The 19,297-nt window shown below is 35.3% G+C and overlaps 2 protein-coding genes across 4 annotated transcripts in view; one reads left to right on the top strand and one right to left on the bottom strand.

The window, feature by feature from the left end:
* Window positions 1–19,297, bottom strand: part of LOC135691133 (glycine receptor subunit alpha-3) — a 42,555-nt gene that overhangs the window by 11,915 nt on the left and 11,343 nt on the right. Inside the window, exon 1 of one of the 3 annotated variants that reach the window (XM_065208905.2) lies at window positions 13,711–13,914. The exons of the other annotated variants lie outside the window; for them this stretch is intronic. The gene's annotated coding sequence lies outside the window, so the exon portion shown is untranslated. Of the gene's footprint in view, window positions 1–13,710; window positions 13,915–19,297 lie in introns of those variants that run through there. 3 annotated transcript variants of the gene reach the window in all.
* Window positions 656–7,192, top strand: LOC135691130 (nematocyst expressed protein 6). The gene is made up of 8 exons (XM_065208897.2): window positions 656–811; window positions 1,896–2,039; window positions 2,179–2,308; window positions 2,996–3,174; window positions 3,557–3,793; window positions 4,264–4,344; window positions 6,131–6,403; window positions 6,813–7,192. Exons 1-8 carry the CDS (start codon window positions 763–765, stop codon window positions 7,097–7,099), a joined length of 1,380 nt encoding a protein of 459 aa, XP_065064969.2. The 5' UTR covers window positions 656–762; the 3' UTR covers window positions 7,100–7,192.

Genomic DNA, 19,297 nt, shown 5'->3' with positions numbered 1-19,297 from the left:
TGTTACATTGATTAATATATTTGGTCTCTCCCCGCTCGTATTTTGGAAATAATTGTCAAAGATTTTTTTTATTTCTCCAAAGATTCCTGTTAGTTGAGTTTTGGTTATAACTTCTCACTTGAGTTTGGCCTAACAAATTGCACTGCAATTATTTATGCAAATAGATTGCCCAAATTGCACTGCAATTATTTATAGCATAACCAGAATTTACAACGAAAGTGTTTGTGATAGAGAGTGTGTTGAGGAACTCAAGAAACATATATGTTATGCTACCATACCAATAAACTGTATAGATTTGATGATACTGAGCAATTAACTTAATTAATCCTTAATTTTTCGTTATCGTCTACAGCTGTTCATACACGTGCAGAGAAATAAACATGAAAGTTTGAAGTTCTGTCAATTTCTAAACAGTTTTCTCCATTTGCGCAAAATTCACTAGTGCTAGAGCTATTTATTAATGCATAATTAGATGAAATTGCCTAAATTTCCAGCAAAGTAATCTCAAAGCTATTGCTTTGGTATTGATTGTGGATTCAGCTTTTAACGTTATATCTAAATTCATATGTTAACGCGTTGGTCTCCCATGCAAAGCATTGGCTTTTTGGTCAGCCAGTTTGCATAGCTGCAATGAGTTCTACGCGAAATTTCAAGGAAGCAGCGTTGTTTAAATAGCCGGCTGCAAGGGTATTTGAAGCAAAGCGGGCCCTGTGGATTTCTCCAAGAAAGTTGTCTGATAGCCTGACGGTCCATGCAGGTATAATGTACAAGCATTTCATAGTAGTGCTACTGTTGGCTTGCCTTTGCGCAGGTTTGTACATTGATTTTAATGTGACGTCAATATCATAGCAGATGGTATGCCTTATTGTCGTCTTACTTTTGATATCTTGACTAAATAACATAATAAAGATAAATTGCTTATGTTGATTGGAAGTATTACTATTATCTTTGGTCTTCTCATACATGTTTAATATTCATAAAGGCGTTGAAAAACCAAAGTGTGATTGTGTAACGTTAATGGTATACAAATATAATCTTGTCTGCAAACTAATTGGAAGTCTAAAGCGGTAACGTAATCCATAAATGCAACAGATAATAACAGATAAATGCTTCTATATCGTTGTCAAATAGAATACAGGGTGTATATCAGGTTGGCTTGCTATTTCCGCAATTAAACAATAGATATTTAATTGCGTTTTGAGTCAAACGAAAATTTTGTTGCGTTTACTGGTGGTCCCCATTTTCAACAAGACAACCTGCTACTTTAAATTAGCTATGAACCCACGATTTATGGTGACAAAGCCAATTCAAGTTTTCATTTATTAAAAACCTTTGTAGCAACACTTAATATTTTTCAAAATTGTTTTTATGCATATGCTTGTGACATAAAATACTGGGAATACATAGCATTTTCATCCCAGAGTCAAAAAATTTTTGAAAATTTAAAACGTCAAGGAATATAATTTTCTAGCATAGAATTTCTAGCAAAGCACTTTTATTTATTTCCTTTCATTTAAACTCTCCATGGTTTTTTCTGCTTTGTGCTATTTCAACACCTGATGTAAAACAGGACATAAAGATCTGGTCTCGAAATATGATAAATGTCACTTTGGTAGAAGTTGTCTTTCAGTTTTTGTTCATTTGTCTGCTATTCTTATTAGCGTATAATTCTATGAAGTTCAGCAATAAAATATGTGACTTTTGTGCAACTCAACTTGAATTTACTTCTTATCTAATTTGAATATGTCTCATCGTTCTGGAAAGTGGTGGAAATTTTTAGTTAGCACCTGCTGGTCTTTTTTTGTATTTTTTGTCGCAATGCTAATGCATAAATATTTCTGCTACAAACTTTTTTAACATAAGGTATGTACTTTGCTTTTCTATTGTGATTTTAGCTGATGATTTGTATCAAGGAGACATCAAACTGACAAAGGAACAACAGGACATTCTCCAAGGCAAAGATGGAGGAAATGCTTTCAATGTAATCAAAACTGCAATTTGGCCCTTGACGATACCATACGACCTTGCACCAGAAATCGGTAAAAAATAATCTGTTTATGCATTCTAAGCAAGTATCGTTGTGCACTTGAGTTGGTAGAAAATGCTGTTATGTGGTTTTGTCCTATTGTCTATGTACGTGGGTCAGTGTATCTTAGTGTATTTATGGCTTTCTTGCAGCTTCAGAGCCGAAAGCCGTTGAAGCGATTCAGGATGCAATCGTCGAAATGGAAAAATACACATGCTTAAAGTTCAAAAAAAGAGATGACGAGGCTGGTTACATCTTGTTTGCAAATATGGATGCAAAAAGGTGATATTTTTGCAGCCAATTAAATTGCTTGCTATCGCAATACTCTAAAAACTGTGTTTGATAACCGAGCAGAAAGAGTAATTGATTATGAAATAGATACAAACGACATAATAAGTTCATCCTTCGCGTTTGTTCAGAATTATTTTGATATACTTTTTTTGTAGAACAATAAGATGTAGAATTTGGTTTGCATATAGCCATTCAGTTAATGACGAGGTCGTTATATAATTACGGTGACAAACTTTTCTGTGCAGTAATGAAAGTATTCAGTACAGAATCATTATTGATACAGTATTGCTACTGGCACTTGAGGAGATTTGGGGACTGGATAAGTGCAGTAAATTTTCAGAGTTGCTTTAATGGTCTATTCTCTCAAACGTCCTACGTAAACATATTCCATTTTGTACAAGACTTTCTGAGTCATATCGAGGTTTCACCCTCTTCTTAACTCCCATTATTTCCGCTTATAGATTTTGCTAGTAATTAATAGCTTGGTGGAAGAATTTAGTCAAAACGTGATAGAATCTGTGTCGTTCAAATCGTTAATAGGACCTGGTCAAATCACGTCTATATTGTTGGAACTCTATATTGATAAAACTTTATATTGGCAATGCTGTGATGCACTTGAATGCTGCAACAGGAGATTGCTTTCAACGTTAAAAATTAAAAACTTTTCTCATTTTTCAGGTGTTGGTCACCACTTGGGTATGTATCTACATACCGAAGAGTGATTTCTTTGCACAAATATTGCTGGTACAGAGGCACTGTTCTACATCATCTGATGCATACCCTTGGCTTCGCACATGAGAACAACAGGCCAGATAGAGACTCTTTTGTAAAGATACTTTGGGATAACATACGAGATGGTGAGCTTTATAATAAAAGTTTTATGATAAAAAAGATGCTACATGGAACCAATATCTATGAAAACCACCTTAACGTGCGGGTTTTTAAACGTATTTCATATTTATATGCTACTCATAAGCTCGGGCCAGGCGACACTTTCATTTCCATTTAAAATGTTTTCTTGATAGCCTCTGGAATTCTTAAAAATTCACTCTTCATCTGATCATTTATCTAGGCAAGTTAATTATCATACTTTTGTAACTAATAACAGTGAAACAAAAAGAGACCTAGCAAGAAATCTTGAAAAAGAGCTATGAGAGCAAACGCAAACGAAATTTTTGATATCCTTATTATGTCCAGTCATATTTCTGGACAGTAACATACTTTGACGATTGGTTTTAGAGAACCACAAGGACTTTTACAGAAAAGATCCGTTCAGTGTGAATTCAATGAATGTTCCATACGACTATGACAGCATTACACATATGTATCGTTGGTACCTCGGTAAAAGAACCCCTACAGGTAACATAATGGCAACAATAGAAGCTTTGGATCGCAAAAAGAAGTATTCAATTGGACAGCGAAGTCACCTTAGTGAATCCGATATTCTTCAGTTGAATTTACTTTATCGTTGCCCCGGTGAGTGTGTTAGGTATCGAACTACTAATAATGTCACAGCAAAATTGAATCTTTAGAGACTGCATCAGATCTCTCTTTGATATATTCTAGTAAATCCGGATAAAATAAAAAAACAGCATTTCCAAGCCTTTTTTAAAAATGTCAATACTGAATTTTTAATCAAGCCTGTTTTAGGATTCTGGCAATACCTTTCTGGTTTATCTCCTTCGTCTAAATATATATTTATTTAAAATTCATTTATGTTGATATAATATGGATTTTCTGAGTTCTGTCGAATGGGGGAACATTCTTTCTACACCCTTTGCATGTCAATTCAAGTTTCAATGCCTCTACGTTTTTTGGACGCGATGAAAATGTTTCTACCATTTTAAGAAGAATCTTCTATATCTTTAGCAAACTAGAAGCTGACGTATTGAAAAATATCTTCTGAGGCGCAATTAGTAATGAAATGAACTTCTTTTGTAATAAAGGATTCACCAGGCCACCAAACACGCTGCCTCCGGCACCTGCAATTACAACACCAGCAACTCCAAAACCAGTTGTGCAAACAGGTAAGTTTTGTAAACTTTCACATCGGTACACTACAGGAGGTCTCACGATGGTTTTATTTATCGTGTTTTGAAAGATTTCATCCCCAGGAGGGGGGGAGTGGGGGGCTACACATATATGTTTAGGACAAGGGTGCTCAGGCTACTTTTTTGGGTCTAGAATTTGAGCAAATGTTATTTTTTGGATCAGCCAATTATACAGTTACTTTCTTGGGTTCATTAAATGCCGAATTTTTTTTCGGACCTTGTATGTGGGAAAATTTTACGAAATAGAAAAATGTGGTCTACACACTAAACATGATTCATTTTTCATTCATTTTGAGATGAAAACTTCATAGCCATAAGAGTATTTAGAATGATATAAGGAACTCCCAAAAAGCTAACAACTGGCTGAGTCAAAAAAGACTTCCGTGTATTTGATTTCTATGTGTCCATATTTGTAGCTGTAGGAATACTTTGAAAATTCATACCCTTTTCAAGTTATCTGCTCAATTCTTTTAGTTGATAGGGAAATTAAACCAACAAGCAAAATGGAATGTATATTCGACAAATTCTTCTTTAAGCTCCATATAAAACTTTCAAGACGTGATCGAATCATAACGATACATATAAAACTTACAATAACCGTGATCGAATCACATGGTTTTAATTTCGTACTGATTTCGTACTTTTTTATGTTTAACATGTATGCTCGTCTTGGTTTCGAGCTTATGGAGAATAGTAGTAAGTGTAATCTAAGGCAGGGCCTAATTTTCAGGGAGGGGCAAACATGTATATTCTTCTTTTTTTCTGTCCATTACTCATACTGCATTTAACATTGGATAATTCAATTTATCAATGAATTAAACATCTGATTTCCTGTTGTCCAAACACAGTTCAATAAGACAGGAATGGTTTCTTTCTCTTTGAAAATCCTGGTTTCTTCTGGTCTTTGTTTTGAATCAAAAACAGTGGTTAACAGTCTTCACTACATTCTCATTCGAACAAAATCCCGCCAAAAGCTAAACACATAACGACATAAACTGGCCCTTATTAGCAGCCCTAGATAGCAGACTGACTGGAACATTTGAAAGGTTTTTAGCTAAAATGCAAAAGTGAAACTACAAGATCATGTAAATTGTGTATCTTTGATATATATAGTATTCTTGCTTATTTGCTGTGCAAATGATCTCAAGATCATCTATGGAGCAGAGTTTCTTTGTTATTTTTTTGGTTGTGCAAGACAAGAATAATTATTTTTTTTTGGTCAATTTCTATGCTATAAATGATTACTATCAATGGTTCGTACCCCAGCAAGAGCACCCCTATCCTAAAAATAAATGATTACCTCCTCCCCCCACCCTCCCTCTCGGGATTTCATCGAATTGTGACCGACCGAGTTCTAGAAGGGGGGGGGGGGGGGTGCTGCGAAGAGACCACTTTTCTGAAATATTTTGTACCAGCAAACGGGGAAAAATTAATTGTCAGTCTAGGCCTTTCCGAAAAATTCGCCAGGATTCGTCAAATTTAAACATTTCAAGAACTGATAGACCCGTTGTTTTCTCCCCCTCTTGATGCAGATTTAACTATTATCCCACTTTCTGCCGTTTTCCACACCAATCTAGTTTTTATGCAAAATGAGTTTAAATATATATGAAATATATGAAATAATATATATGAAATTAAATATTTATCAAAATAAGATATTCTGACTGACGTCTGTTGTACGCATTAAACGTAAATAAGTTTAAATGCTTTAACAAAATGTTTAATAGAAAATTAAATGACGTGCAAACATTTTTTGACATAGAAAACATCTGTGCCTTACGAACCAAAACATTTAGTTGTCCATACGGTACAAAGATGTGGATAGATAGCGCAATGTATGGGCGTTTGACAACCAAAATATGTGGATATGGATCCTGGAAGAACATGAGTTGTCATTCAGATGTTACAGAAATTGTACGTGGCAAGTGTCAGAACAATATGGTATGCAAATTGCAAGTCACTAACGAAGTCTATGGTGATCCATGTCCTGGTACATTTAAATACTTGCAGATAAAGTACAGATGTACAACAAAAGGTAATAAAAATAGAATTTATTGGTCATTATTATCAAGAAAGTAATGCTAGTCAATAATGAAGCGGTTACTATACAATTTGAAATTAACGAAGCAGAAACTAATTTGATTGGACATGTGAGTAAGTTGATAAGAGATTTAAGCCCTCGACTTTGTCATTAAGAAACTATTATTTTGTTAGCAATAGTTAGCATTAGACAAGTATGAAAATAATTAAGGAATAATGTGATACAAAAACTGAGCGGTGTTTGCTTTACGAAACCTATTTTAGCATGTTTTTATTGATGATAGCCTGGGCTTTCTCAATTGATGTAAGAAATATTCGATCAACAGAAATGCATGAAGATTCAGACCTTTCAACATGATTTCAGTTTGTAAAAGGTCGTTAAAAAATTCTCTTATTTTTTTTAGTTATTGCTTGCAACCTTAATGTGAAGGAAATCAAGTGTCCTGTAGGACAACTCATCTATGTTGCGGATGCGATGTATGGACGGCAATCTATTTACGTGTGTCCAACCATATGGGACAGGGAAACGAATTGCAAATCTGATTCATCGCTCAGCGTAGTGCGAGCAAACTGCCATATGAAAAATAGCTGCAAGATTACTGCAAGAACTGATGCTTTTGGTGACCCTTGTCCTGGGGTGAGAAAGTATCTTCAAGTCCGATATCAATGTGTTATGCCAAACGTGTTATGAAAACTCAACGAGAACGGAGTCCCTACATATCTAAGCCTGTTTTAAAAGCTTTTGCTGAATATCATTTATTTCCATTCAATGAATCACCAAACACATTGGTCGCAATTATTTTGAATACACTTCTAGTTGTCTGTAGCAAAAAATAAATTTATGAGTTTCAACACGAACTGTGCGGCAGTCATAAAGGATTGAATTCTGAACTGTTGATATCTTAGACTCTTTACCATTTTTATGAGATGCTCTTTGGCAAGTAGATTGTAATGGAGAGCGGCTGTTACAATAATCTTGCAAAACAAAATCCTTACACGAAAGTAGATCTGTTTTCCATTTAAATGGAGAAAGGAAATTATTAGAAAGGAGTGTATATAAGAGGCTTTTCGAAGATTGACCAAGATATAATTCAAATAAGGATGCATTTAAAACGGATCTGTGAATACCTTTGAACCAAAAGAACGCTCCAAAAAAATATTCCATTTGCTCAAAAGTGACAAAGAAATAAAGTTTAGCCAGGAATCTTAGAGAATATTCGAAATACTAATTTTGCACCAATCCACACACAGAAAAGTCCTATGAACATTTCGACTGCTAAATTTTTATTCAGAATAGCACAAAACTAAATATGGAACAAAAATTAAAAATGTTTCTTCATATATTCGTTTGTTCTAGCGACTAACGTAAAATTACAATTCTAAGATTTTTTACAAAATGTAGGGTAAATTTAATCAATAAGTTGCTTAAGACACTGTGAAGAACTAACAGTATGGTTATAGAACCTAATGTCCTATGTACTTCAATTACTTAATACAATATAAGGATTCGCTAGTGGAAAATGTCACGATAGAAAACTCGTTTAAGCAATTTTATTCAATTGAGTGTGAGATGAACAATTTTTTATCATTTTAGAAGTTAACAATAGGTAGAAAAAAGAAAAGGAAAATAAAGAAAGACAAGGATAATTGATAGATTGAATTTGACAAGGCAATTATGAGGGATGTAAATCTAAAGATATCATTTGTAGATATCAATTATTCAGATATAAATTGTATCAGATATCAGAATAGTTTTTTTTAGCAAAAAATGCTTTATTAGGTTTCGAGCAAACCTCAATAGATATTTCATTCCAATTTTAGATACCTATATAAGTAAGAACATTTTTCTTGATGTTTGTTCTGGCAAAGGGGAAAGAGAAAAGTTTTTTACTGGCTTGCCGTGTTCCATACTTATATCTGGAGGTAGCTTTTTGGAACCAATTCGTCAAAATATCTGGCAGCTTATTATTGTAATTGTCTTGCATACATTTTGCACACTCAAGTTTGTAAGTATCCTCAAATTTCAAGATGCCAAGCTTTTGGAAAAGTGAGCACGAAAAGCGAGTTTTAGATTTTTCAAAGCAGATTACCTTTTCCTGGTTATGAATTATTTCATCTAGATTTGTTTTAAATGCAGGTAACAAGAGCACATAGTAAAAAATGCAGGTAACAGTTGATATGTGGAGCAATAAAGGCAAGGCATACTTTTTTAGAATGTCAAATGGAGCAAAGTGTCGACTATTTGCAAGAATAACGATATCTTTTGATATTTTCCTATTTACATGTTGGATGTGTTTTTTCCAGTTTAGTTTATCATCTATGAGAACTCTAAGGTACCTTATAAACTTCTTTTCAGTCAGGGGTCTATTATTTATCCTAATGGTTACAGGTTATGAATCCTTGGTATTTTTGGGATGGATGTTGAGTATGTTTTATTTATCTATATAAAGCATTAGCCTATTAGCAGACAGCCAGCTAGAAACCTTAGTCAGGTGATTGTGTCATTTGCAAGAAAGAAAGAAGAAAGATACTTGTGTCATCTGGAAAAAGATGGAATTTCAAGGTTTTTATGACAGAGTCATGTCGTTTACATATACAAGAAAGTGGAAAGGACCAAGTATGCTGCCTTGAAGGATACCTTGTCGTATCGTATCGTATCGTATCGTATCGTGTTGTATCGTGTCATGTCGTGTCGTGTCGTGTCGTATCGTGCCGTGTCGTGCAGTGCAGTGCAGTGTTAGCATCCTTTCTTTCAAATTCTTCAACTTCTTCAACATCGTCGTCGCATTGCCGAAGTTCTGGCACTACATACTTGGCTGATTTTTATTACACCTTCCGAGCTTCTCGTAAAAGATATTTGAGAAGTTTCAGGATCGCAAGAGGATCTGTAGGGATTTTCGGATATTTTCCCGGGTTTTCAGAGGGGTGTACGGGATTGTTTGAAGTGAAATGCCCCTCGTGCTCCTTCCTTTAGCATAGTGAAATGCCCTCCTTACTTCAACAGAACAACGAAGTTGTTGTTGTTGGAATTGCGTGAGGTTTTTCCGCTCTTCCAACAGAGGAATGAAACTTTTCCTTTAACTGATTCAAGATTTCATCCAGTTCTACCTTCGACTTGGCCATCTCATTTTCCTTGCTCTCCTGAATTTGCTTTACTCCCATTTTCAATTTTTTTCTTATTGCTCCAGTGATTTTTTCAACTTTTTGTTCTGAGTATGTCTTCGACTCAATCAGTCGTTTCTTTAGAATAGGCGATTCCCCGATTCCTGACAAAGAAGAATTGATGATACCTATGTCAGCAGCAAATGATTCGAACTCATCATTGTCATCTTGTTCCTCAGGATCACTCAGGCTACCATGCTCTTCATATGGTGTCACTCTTACCAACATAGCATCTGCTTGAATTCCCTTCCTACAGTTTGTGCACAATTTTGACCCTGGTATTAAGCTTAAATGCTTATATTGGAAACATTTTCTAAGAAAAACCTCCCGAAGGCCCTTTGTTGGCAGTTTTCCTTTGTTGGCAGTTGCCCCAGCGGATTAGCACAGTACTTCTGATTGATTGAGAATAATGTTAAATATATTTTTCTATGTCTTTGACAACGATTTCCATCAAAGTCAGCCCTCAATCGCCAACAGAGCAGCTCTTTTTCCTGGTCATCAGGATAATAGAATTCCTCTCCAGAACCTGTCTGACACGATTCATTTAGGAGGTGACCAACCGAACAAGTACTCTCTAAAACACTCATTTTTACTCAACGCAAATCAATCACTGTTAGCTCCGAAAAACAATCTGAGAAACCTCCAGTTTTTCCCTCATTTTATACCTTACTCACAAACACCTGCAACCATGTGACCAATTGAAAGGACAGTGACATGGCATGATGTAATTTCTAAATGGGTAAGCATTGCTTAGGTTCCATAAGTCAGAGGTCAGAAAGCTGATAGATAACCTAGGTAACCAGACAAAATAAATTTATGATGACAGATATAAATTTGAAAAACAAACACCAACGAAAGCTATTTCTATCCTCAATCTATACATTAAAAACGTGCAACCAGGTGATGTGGTATGATGTAATTTCTAAATGAGTATGCATTGCTCAGGCTTCATAGGTCAGTGGTCAAAAAATGAATTGGGAAACGAGGTAACCAGAACAAACTAAATTTATAGTGACAGATATAAATTTGAAAAGAAAACTCCAAGAAAGTTTTTTCCAAACTCTGTATGGTTTATAAGAAACGGCATTCCCTCTCCCTAGTTATCTTATTGATTAACTGAATGAAACTTTAAGGCTACTTTGCAGTACTACATACTGGAAGAGTACTTCTCTGAAATTATATATTAAGGAAGTATATGATGCAGATAACAGTTTCATCATTTTTAATGAACAGAAAACTTTTACACTTTTAAGATTGGTAGATTAACATTCCCTTGACACCTGTTGCTTGAATTATCATTATTTTTTAGCTAGTTGAATCCTGATAATATGTATACATGTTACATCTGTTGCAATTCTTGCAGAGGTATACCTGATCACCTGATGGATTCAAAAACAAAAAAAGAGAACATCTAATGCAAACTGGCAGCCAACCTCCTTCTACTTTAGATTAGACAGCTTTATGCAAGGAATGACAAAAACATGCACTGTTATTATATACAAGGCTTGATATAAGAAATTGAGGGTAAGTTTATTAAAAGGCCTCTTACTTGAAAACAACAAGAGGCCCCAAAAAGATATTTTGCACACAGACTTGGGATATCAAATGGTCAACAAAAAACCAATTTTTGCTTTGGGAAATTGATATGTTTTTGGGGGGGAGGGGAGGGGGTAGAAAGAGAAATCTTTATTTATTGCTTTCGATTAACATTGAGGCATTTGCTGATGTGGAAGACTCCATTTTCTGCCAGGAAATCAAATTTAACATGAACCCCTTAACATGAGTCCTTGCTGTAACTTTTTTCTATTCTGGGGGGCTGCGTATCGACCGCATTACCCCAAAACTTTAGAAGCCCATAATTTTGCATGTAAAAGGGGCAGGAACATAAAAATTGGCAGAAGTGGATATCTTTGCACATTAAATCTACTGGCCAAATTTTATCAAAATCTGAGAGATTTAGGTTTTATGGGTGTGTTGATTTGACATGGAATGACCCTACTGCAAAAACTGATTATCATTATACTAAAAGAGGCATTACTTTAAAGTGGTTCGAGTCTAACCTGACTGACAGATTGCAAATTGTCTCAGTAAACGGATATTCCTCTAATCCTGGAAAAATGACCTGTGGAGTTCCTCAAGGCTCTGTACTAGGACCTTTACTTTTTTGCTTTATATATGACTTGCTGAATGTATCCAAAATTATTTCTTTTTTTATTTGCAGATGATACAAATATATATTATGATTCTGATAACTTAAACAAACTAACTTATATAATTAATAGAGAGCTGCTGAAAGTAAAGTCGTGGCTTGAAATAAGATCCGAAATTTCCTTCCCCTTGATATTTTAAAAAACCTTTACTATTCCAATTTCTCCTCATTTCTTTGCTACGGCTCCACAGCTTAGGGTCTTTCACATGAGACCTTTCTGGAACTGCTCTTCTTACTACAAATAAACTATTGAGGTCTATCTCATTTCACCCCAATAGATCTCCTTCAACACCAATATTTGCCTCACTTAAAATTTTCAAATTAAAGGATATGATTCACCAGGATATTCTTAAATTTGTTTACAAGTCACTTAATCATCTTTCACCTTCTCATTTCCACAACTATTTTCAGCTTAGTAGCACAGTTCATAGCCATGGAACGCGTCAGGGAGTTAGTGGTAATATTTTCCAACCTTCAAGGAATACATTCTTGTATGGGCTCAGGTCGATTAGATATCTTGGTGTTAAACTCTGGAATGATATTCCAACATACATTAAAATTTCAGTGTCCTTAAATATTTTCAATTCAAAACTGAAAGAATTTCTCATAAATGGGTATATTCTACATCAATATTTAGGTAATCCCTAAGGATTTCCTCAGTCTCTAAGTATTTAGGTATATTTGTCAATGAAATTGAATTGAATTGAAAATTGAATTGAATTGTATATGTCCATCATTTCTGGCAGGCACTAGATCATAGCCTCAATATTCACATGACGTAATGGTACTCTATGTCCATTACGGAGAGGAAGTGGTTTCAATGTCACCAAGGCAATGATATTGATGCACCTCAGAAACGAAAGAGAGGCATAAACAATGATGCAGTCGAGGTTAAAACTTGCCACAGTCTATAAATCAGCATTATTTCATTTCGAGAGTCCTTTTCGTTTCAAGTATAGGACTACAAATGCTATACCTTGCTACATTATTGGTCTCAGACCCTGGCTAAACTGTAAAAATTCGTAATCAAGAAAACGTAAGAAAATTAAATAATGAATGCTCATCTCTCCCGAACTCTCCGCTGTTACATAAATGCTGAAGGCAGTAACATTATAATTATTACGTATTTCTGAGGAAAATCATACTGCAAATCTTTTGTTTTCCTGTGAACAAACACCTCTGTGGTACTAATCGAAAAATCTTCCTTTATGAAACCTCTTTAGTGTACAATCGGTGATTACAAATGCTATCAGCTAGTTAGATATTTTATTGTAAATCAACCAGACATTACGTCATGTGAATATTGAGGCTATGATCTAGTGCCTACCATCATTTCTCTGTGCGTCCAGTGTATTTCCAATGTCTTCCCTTCTTTATAAACCTATTCCTAAGTTGTCTGTACCTTGTTTTTACTCTAAATTTCTTGAGAAACTTCCTGTAGCTGAGTTACAGCGCCTGATCCTTGAATGTATCAATCAAAAGGCAGTATTCATAAGTTTATTCCAACCGATTTTAAATATCCATGTGAACGCGAAGAAAATTAGCATATCTAAACTGAACTCAGGCCGGATTGAATTTCAGTCCGGCCTGTCTTACTGTTGGATCATTAGAGATCAAAGAACGGGTATCTTTTGTGTGCTACTTATCCAGGGCCTAGGCCCTTTGGACGAGCCTATCGCTCCACCAACGAGCTGGTTATTCGCTGGTTATCCACCGTTCTAAGAAGAACCCTGTCGTTACATACTTAAAAAGAGATCGTCCTTGTCTGTTTGAAAAGTAAACTTCAGTAAAAAAGGCATTCAAATACGTTTTATTTGTTAAATACACGTTTCAAACACGTTAAAAACACGCCTCTTTCTGATAAGTGCCCAAGGAATTATGTCTAGAAAGTTGATAGATGCACCAGGGATTCAGAAAAAAAATTAACTTACTGCTGTTGTTTTGGAAACTATAGCCACTTCTCCTTAGATTTGAGCACATAGAAAACAAAATTTGAATTGAGCGAAGACTGCAACTTCTCAAATACTCATCTATTCACAGGTCTTACGTTTATACCATGAACAAAAGAAACACGTCATTCAAGCATGGCATTCCATTATCTTGCCAAGGGTGTAACATACCGTAAATCCTCGAATAAGCCCCCACGTTCGAATAAGACCCCCTCCCTCGAATAAGCCCCCACCTAAAAAATCATTTTTGCAAATACGCCCCTCTTTGAATAAGCCTCCACAGGACAATAGCTATACAGTAATACTTCCTTTGACTTGAGACCAAAACGCAAAAAAGCGGCTTTTGTGATGATAATAATAATATGAAAATTATAATATTTGTTAGTTCTTTGTTAGATTTGTTAGAAAAATTATGTCGTTTTTATTTTGACCTTTGAGGAAAACACTAAACTTTGAAATAAGCCCCCTCCCTCGAATAAGCCTCCCGTCGAATAGGCCCCCATCCAAAAATTCATTTTTGCAAATAAACCCCTAGGGGCTTATTCAAGGATTTACGGTACTGGCATGATGCCAACCTGGCGCAGGCAATTCCTAATGCCTACGTTAGGTGCTCCGCAGCGCCCGGCCAGAGTTGTGATCTAAATAGCTATCAGATTATAAAGACAAGAACTTCTATAAGATTCATCTAACAGCTTGAAACTGCCAGATGTTTATAATTTATAAATAATCTATAAATTACCTATAAATTATCTGTCAAAGCTAACTTATTGTTTGTAATTGTGAATAAAAGAAAGCGCTTTTACTACAATTTTTTACCTATCACATCATGCAAACTTATATTTCCAAACATGAACTTAATTTTAAAAACTCAATTTTGAACTGTTGATATCTTAGACTCTATACCATTCTTATGAGATATGAGATGCTCTTTGGCAAGTAGATTGTAATGGAGAGCGGCTGTTACAATAATCTTGCAAAAGAAAAGCCTTACACGAAAGTAGATCTGTTTTCCATTTAAATGGAGAAAGAAACTTAGTAGAAATGAGTGTATATTGAAGGATTTTCAAAGATTGACCAAGATATACTTCAAATTAGGATGCATTTAAAACGGATCTCTGGATACCTTTGAACCAAAAGAACGCTCCAAAGAAATATTCCATTTGCTCAAAAGTGACAAAGAAATAAAGTTTAGCCAGGAATCTTAGAGAATATTCGAAATACTAATTTTGCACCAATCCACACAAAGAAAAGTCCTAAGAATATTTCGACTGCTAAATTTTTATTCAGAATGGCACAAAACTAAATATGGAACAAAAATTAAAAATGTTTCTTCATATATTCGTTTGTTCTAGCGACTAACGTAAAATTACAATTCTAAGATTTTTTACAAAATGTAGGGTAAATTTAATCAATAAGTTGCTTAAGACACTGTGAAGAACCAACAGTATGGTTATAGAACCTAATGTCCTATGTACTTCAATTACTTAATACAATATAAGGATTCGCTAGTGGAAAATGTCACGATAGAAAACTCGTTTAAGCAATTTTTTTCAATTGAGTGTGAGATAAACAATTTTTTATCATTTTAGAAGTTAACAATAGGTAGAAAAAAGAAAAGGAAAATAAAGAAAGACAAGGATAATTGATAAATTGAATTTGACAAGGCAATTATGAGGGATGTAAATCTAAAGATATCATTTGTAGATATCAATTATTCAGATATAAATTGTATCAGATGTCAGAATAGTTTTTTTTAGCAAAAAATGCCTTATTAGGTTTCGAGCAAACCTCAAAGGATATTTCATTCCAATTTTAGATACCTATATAAGTAAGAACATTTTTATAGATGTTTGTTCTGGCAAAGGGGAAAGAGAAAAGTTTTTTACTGGCTTGCCGTGTTCCATACTTATGTCTGGAGGTAGCTTTTTGGAACCAATTCGTCAAAATATCTGGCAGCTTATTATTGTAATTGTCTTGCATACATTTTGCACACTCAAGTTTGTAAGTATCCTCAAATTTCAAGATGCCAAGCTTTTGGAAAAGTGAGCACGAAAAGCGAGTTTTAGATTTTTCAAAGCACATTACCTTTTCCTGGTTATGAATTATTTCATCTAGATTTATTTTAAATGCAGGTAACAAGAGCATATATTAAAAAATGCAGGTAACAGTTGATATGTGGAGCAATAAAGGCAAGGCATACTTTTTTAGAATGTCAAATGGAGCAAAGTGTCGACTATTTGCAAGAATAACGATATCTTTTGATATTTTCCTATTTACATGTTGGATGTGTTTTTTCCAGTTTAGTTTATCATCTATGAGAACTCTAAGGTACCTTATAAACTTCTTTTCAGTCAGGGGTCTATTATTTATCCTAATGGTTACAGGTTATGAATCCTTGGTATTTTTGGGATGGATGTTGAGTATGTTTTATTTATCTATATAAAGCATTAGCCTATTAGCAGACAGCCAGCTAGAAACCTTAGTCAGGTGATTGTGTCATTTGCAAGAAAGAAAGAAAGAAGAAAGATACTTGTGTCATCTGGAAAAAGATGGAATTTCAAGGTTTTTATGACAGAGTCATGTCGTTTACATATACAAGAAAGAGGAAAGGACCAAGTATGCTGCCTTGAAGGATACCTTGTCGTATCGTATCGTATCGTATCGTATCGTATCGTATCGTATCGTATCGTATCGTATCGTATCGTATCGTATCGTATCGTATCGTATCGTGTCGTGTCGTGTCGTGTCGTGTCGTGTCGTGTCGTGTCGTGCCGTGTCGTGCAGTGCAGTGCAGTGTTAGCATCCTTTCTTTCAACTTCTTCAACTTCTTCAACATCTTCGTCGCATTGCCGAAGTTCTGGCATTACATACTCAGCTGATTTTTATTACACCTTCCGAGCTTCTCGTAAAAAATATTTGAGAAGTTTCAAGATCGCAAGAGGATCTGTAGGGATTTTCAGAGGGGTGTACGGGATTGTTTGAAGTGAAATGCCCCTCGTGCTCCTTCCTTTAGCGTAGTGAAATGCCCTCCTTACTTCAACAGAACAACGAAGTTGTTGTTGTTGGAATGGCGTGAGGTTTTTCCGCTCTTCCAACAGAGGAATGAAACTTTTCCTTTAACTGATTCAAGATTTCATCCAGTTCTATCATCGACTTGGCCATCTCATTTTCCTTGCTCTCCTGAATTTGCTTTACTCCCATTTTCAATTTTTTTCTTATTGCTCCAGTGATTTTTTCAACTTTTTGTTCTGAGTATGTCTTCGACTCAATCAGTCGTTTCTTTTGAATCGGCGATTCCCCGATTCCTGACAAAGAAGAATTAATGATACCTATGTCAGCAGCAAATGATTCGAACTCATCATTGTCATCTTGTTCCTCAGGATCACTCAGGCTACCATGCTCTTCATATGGTGTCACTCTTACCAACATAGCATCTGCTTGAATTCCCTTCCTACAGTTTGTGCACAATTTTGACCCTGGTATTAAGCTTAAATGCTTATATTGGAAACATTTTCTAAGAGAAACCTCCCGAAGGCCCTTTGTTGGCAGTTTTCCTTTGTGTTGCCCCAGCGGATTAGCACAGTACTTCTGATTGATTGAGAATAATGTTAAATATATTTTTCTATGTCTTTGACAAAGATTTCCATCAAAGTCAGCTCTCAATCGCCAACAGAGCAGCTCTTTTTCCTGGTCATCAGGATAATAGAATAGAATTCCTCTCCAGAACTGACACGATTCATTTAGGAGGTGACCAACCGAACAAGTACTCTCTAAAACACTCATTTTTACTCAACGCAAATCAATCACTGTTAGCTCCGAAAAACAATCTGAGAAACCTCCAGTTTTTCCCTCATTTTATACCTTACTCACAAACACCTGCAACCATGTGACCAATTGAAAGGACAGTGACATGGCATGATGTAATTTCTAAATGAGTAAGCATTGCTTAGGTTCCATAAGTCAGAGGTCAGAAAGCTGATAGATAACCTAGGTAACCAGACAAAATAAATTTATGATGACAGATATAAATTTGAAAAACAAACACCAACGAAAGCTATTTCTATCCTCAATCTATACATTAAAAACGTGCAACCAGGTGATGTGGTATGATGTAATTTCTAAATGAGTATGCATTGCTCAGGCTTCATAGGTCAGAGGTCAAAAAGTGAATTGGGAAACGAGGTAACCAGAACAAACTAAATTTATAGTGACAGATATAAATTTGAAAAGAAAACTCCAAGAAAGTTTTTTCCAAACTCTGTATGGTTTATAAGAAACGGCATTCCCTCTCCCTAGTTATCTTATTGATTAACTGAATGAAACTTTAAAGTGCCACTGAATTGAAAAAATCAAAAAAATTTTTATTGATGTTCTAAGTCAAGTCAGTGCTCCTGAATCCGATGGTGAAGTTCATTTTTCGGAATTGTGAAGTGTTTTGAAGCTACAACGCTTCAAAGTTGCGATTTTCAAGACTTTTTGTGCGAAAATTTGTGCGCGGTCTGTGAGGAATTTCAGGAATGTGTGACGCATTAACGTTTATAAGTCGCGGAAGTGATGCGGGCTTCAGTACTGAAAGCTGTATTTCGAGTGCGATAAAAAACCCAAAAAAACGTGAAGTGGATGAAAATAGTGCGATACTTGTGCTCTAAATATCATTAGCTATCTAACTACAAGACATGTGCAAGGTATTTTCTTGCGAAAATTTCGAGCCGATACGAAATAAGCAAACTTTTTGCGTGCAGTTTTTACCAAGACTTCATCCCGATCATTTACCTTTTGTGAATAATTGAGCGTGTCGAATAAGAATGCTCTTACAAACAGCTTTACAAATTATGAATAAAAGTGAGCAAATTGATCAAGGGAAAAAGTTGTTCTATTAAAGAACCAAACAAATTGCACATTTTTCGGCGCTTTTCCCACTTTCTAACTTGCGTTGCCACTGTCAAAGCATCAGTTATCGCCAGGGCCGTCAAGATGGGATAAATTGCCCCGTGGTCAGGGGGCCTCAAAAAGTAGAGAAGTTCATTTTAAATGGAATTGATTAAAGGTAACAAAATTATGCCTTTAAAAGTAAAACTTTTTTAAACGTTTGCATGAAAAAGAATCAATTTAGGCTAATCTAGAATTCGTGGTTGCAAATATCGCCTATCCGTTTTGGCTTCCAGAATGTCTTGGCGTCCCTGGTTATAGCAGTAGCATCATTGTTAGCATCATTGTCATGGTATCGTGATCCAAAATGAAAATTTTGAAAAAAACTTGCTTTATCTGGAACCTTGTTCTCCAGCCTATAAGTAGCACGGTGGGATTTTTCAGGGTCAATTCATATCCTATCTTTTTCAGCGTATCAAACTGCTTATCTCTACAAAGTTCCATGCCGATATCGCGATCTAAAAGTTAAATTATGACAATGACTGCTTAGAGGTCTAGGACCTGGTATCCCAGTCTATAAATAGCATAAGGGGTATTTTTCAGCCTCTATTCAGACCCTATCTTTTTCGGCGTATCAAACTGCCTATTACTGCCAAGTTCCTTGCTGGTATCACGATCTAATGGCTAAATTCTGTCAATT

This window comes from Rhopilema esculentum, chromosome 4 (genome assembly GCF_057945365.1).
Source record: "Rhopilema esculentum isolate cy_ngs chromosome 4, ASM5794536v1, whole genome shotgun sequence".
Taxonomy (NCBI): Eukaryota; Metazoa; Cnidaria; class Scyphozoa; order Rhizostomeae; family Rhizostomatidae; genus Rhopilema; species Rhopilema esculentum.
The sequence above is the reverse complement of the archived record's forward strand: the minus strand, read 5'-3'. Positions and strand labels throughout refer to the sequence as shown.

What these genes read in the sequence shown, in the direction of transcription:
- LOC135691130 (XM_065208897.2), top strand. Translation starts at nt 763, where the DNA reads ATGTACAAGCATTTCATAGTAGTGCTACTGTTGGCTTGCCTTTGCGCA. An exon ending in AAAACCAGTTGTGCAAACAG is followed by an intron (nt 4,345 to 6,130) that starts GTAAGTTTTGTA and finishes TTTTTGACATAG; the next exon opens with AAAACATCTGTGCCTTACGA. An exon ending in GTACAGATGTACAACAAAAG is followed by an intron (nt 6,404 to 6,812) that starts GTAATAAAAATA and finishes TATTTTTTTTAG; the next exon opens with TTATTGCTTGCAACCTTAAT.